Source organism: Perkinsus marinus (assembly GCF_000006405.1).
Source record: "Perkinsus marinus ATCC 50983 genomic scaffold scf_1104296976188, whole genome shotgun sequence".
In the NCBI taxonomy this organism is placed as follows: Eukaryota; Perkinsozoa; order Perkinsida; family Perkinsidae; genus Perkinsus; species Perkinsus marinus.
The window spans coordinates 1-730 of record NW_003200474.1 but is presented as its reverse complement, the minus strand read 5'-3'; the positions used below and the strand labels follow the sequence as shown (position 1 = coordinate 730).

Here is a 730-nt window from a genome sequence, read left to right as displayed (position 1 = left end):
GCGTGGGGCTCGAGCACAATCCTTCCCAGGTAATCACTGACAGTAACAACTCAGGTTCGATACAAGACTCGAAGTTACTGAGCGAGAATGAAGATGATAACAGCGTTGTTCTATGGATCAAAGAGAATGGACAACTCGCAAGTTTGCCATGAACAATGCGGCATGCGAGTGCGTTTCCCGACGGACTGTATGTTAAGGACAGCCTCAACATAAAGACCTCTGCAAAAGCCAGAATAATAACGCTGTTTCTTAAATAATAGCGCTCGTATACGACGACATAGGCTGAGCAAGGCTCGTAACATTAGAGGTCGCACGCCTTGAGGACAATATCCGGAGGAGTAGGATATGAAGGGTCGAAACCAGGTATCCATGGACCATGGTGTATGGTCAAAGTATCACGGAATAGATCCAAGGTCATGGCCTTTCCCGTCATCCACCAATCCTCTTGACCAACTTGTGTGCGATTGTCCATAAGAGAGAGTAGAACATCCAACCCTTTCTCCTCTCTTTTCAATACCGAGATATTGAAGGGATAGTTCACTGTGTCCGCTACCGATTGGAATTCCTTCACGGGGATGCCATCAGTGTAGACGACCATGTGCGTAGCATCAGAGCGAAGGGCCACACTTAAGCCCTTGCCGTGAGCAAATTGGCAAAAATGATGATTCACAGGCTGAAGACACGCGCCATAGGTCAAGCGTATCTCAGGCTCACCGTTCATCACAATCTC

The 730-nt window shown here is 47.8% G+C and overlaps 1 protein-coding gene across 1 annotated transcript; it reads right to left on the bottom strand.

Annotated features, from left to right (window-relative positions):
• Positions 1-301: 301 nt before the first annotated feature.
• Pmar_PMAR016637 (hypothetical protein) lies at positions 302-673 on the bottom strand (the record flags this gene model as incomplete). Its single annotated transcript, XM_002764767.1, has 1 exon — positions 302-673. A coding segment is annotated over one exon (372 nt), but the record flags the coding sequence as incomplete, so codon positions are not given.
• Between the last annotated feature and the right edge of the window lie 57 nt (positions 674-730).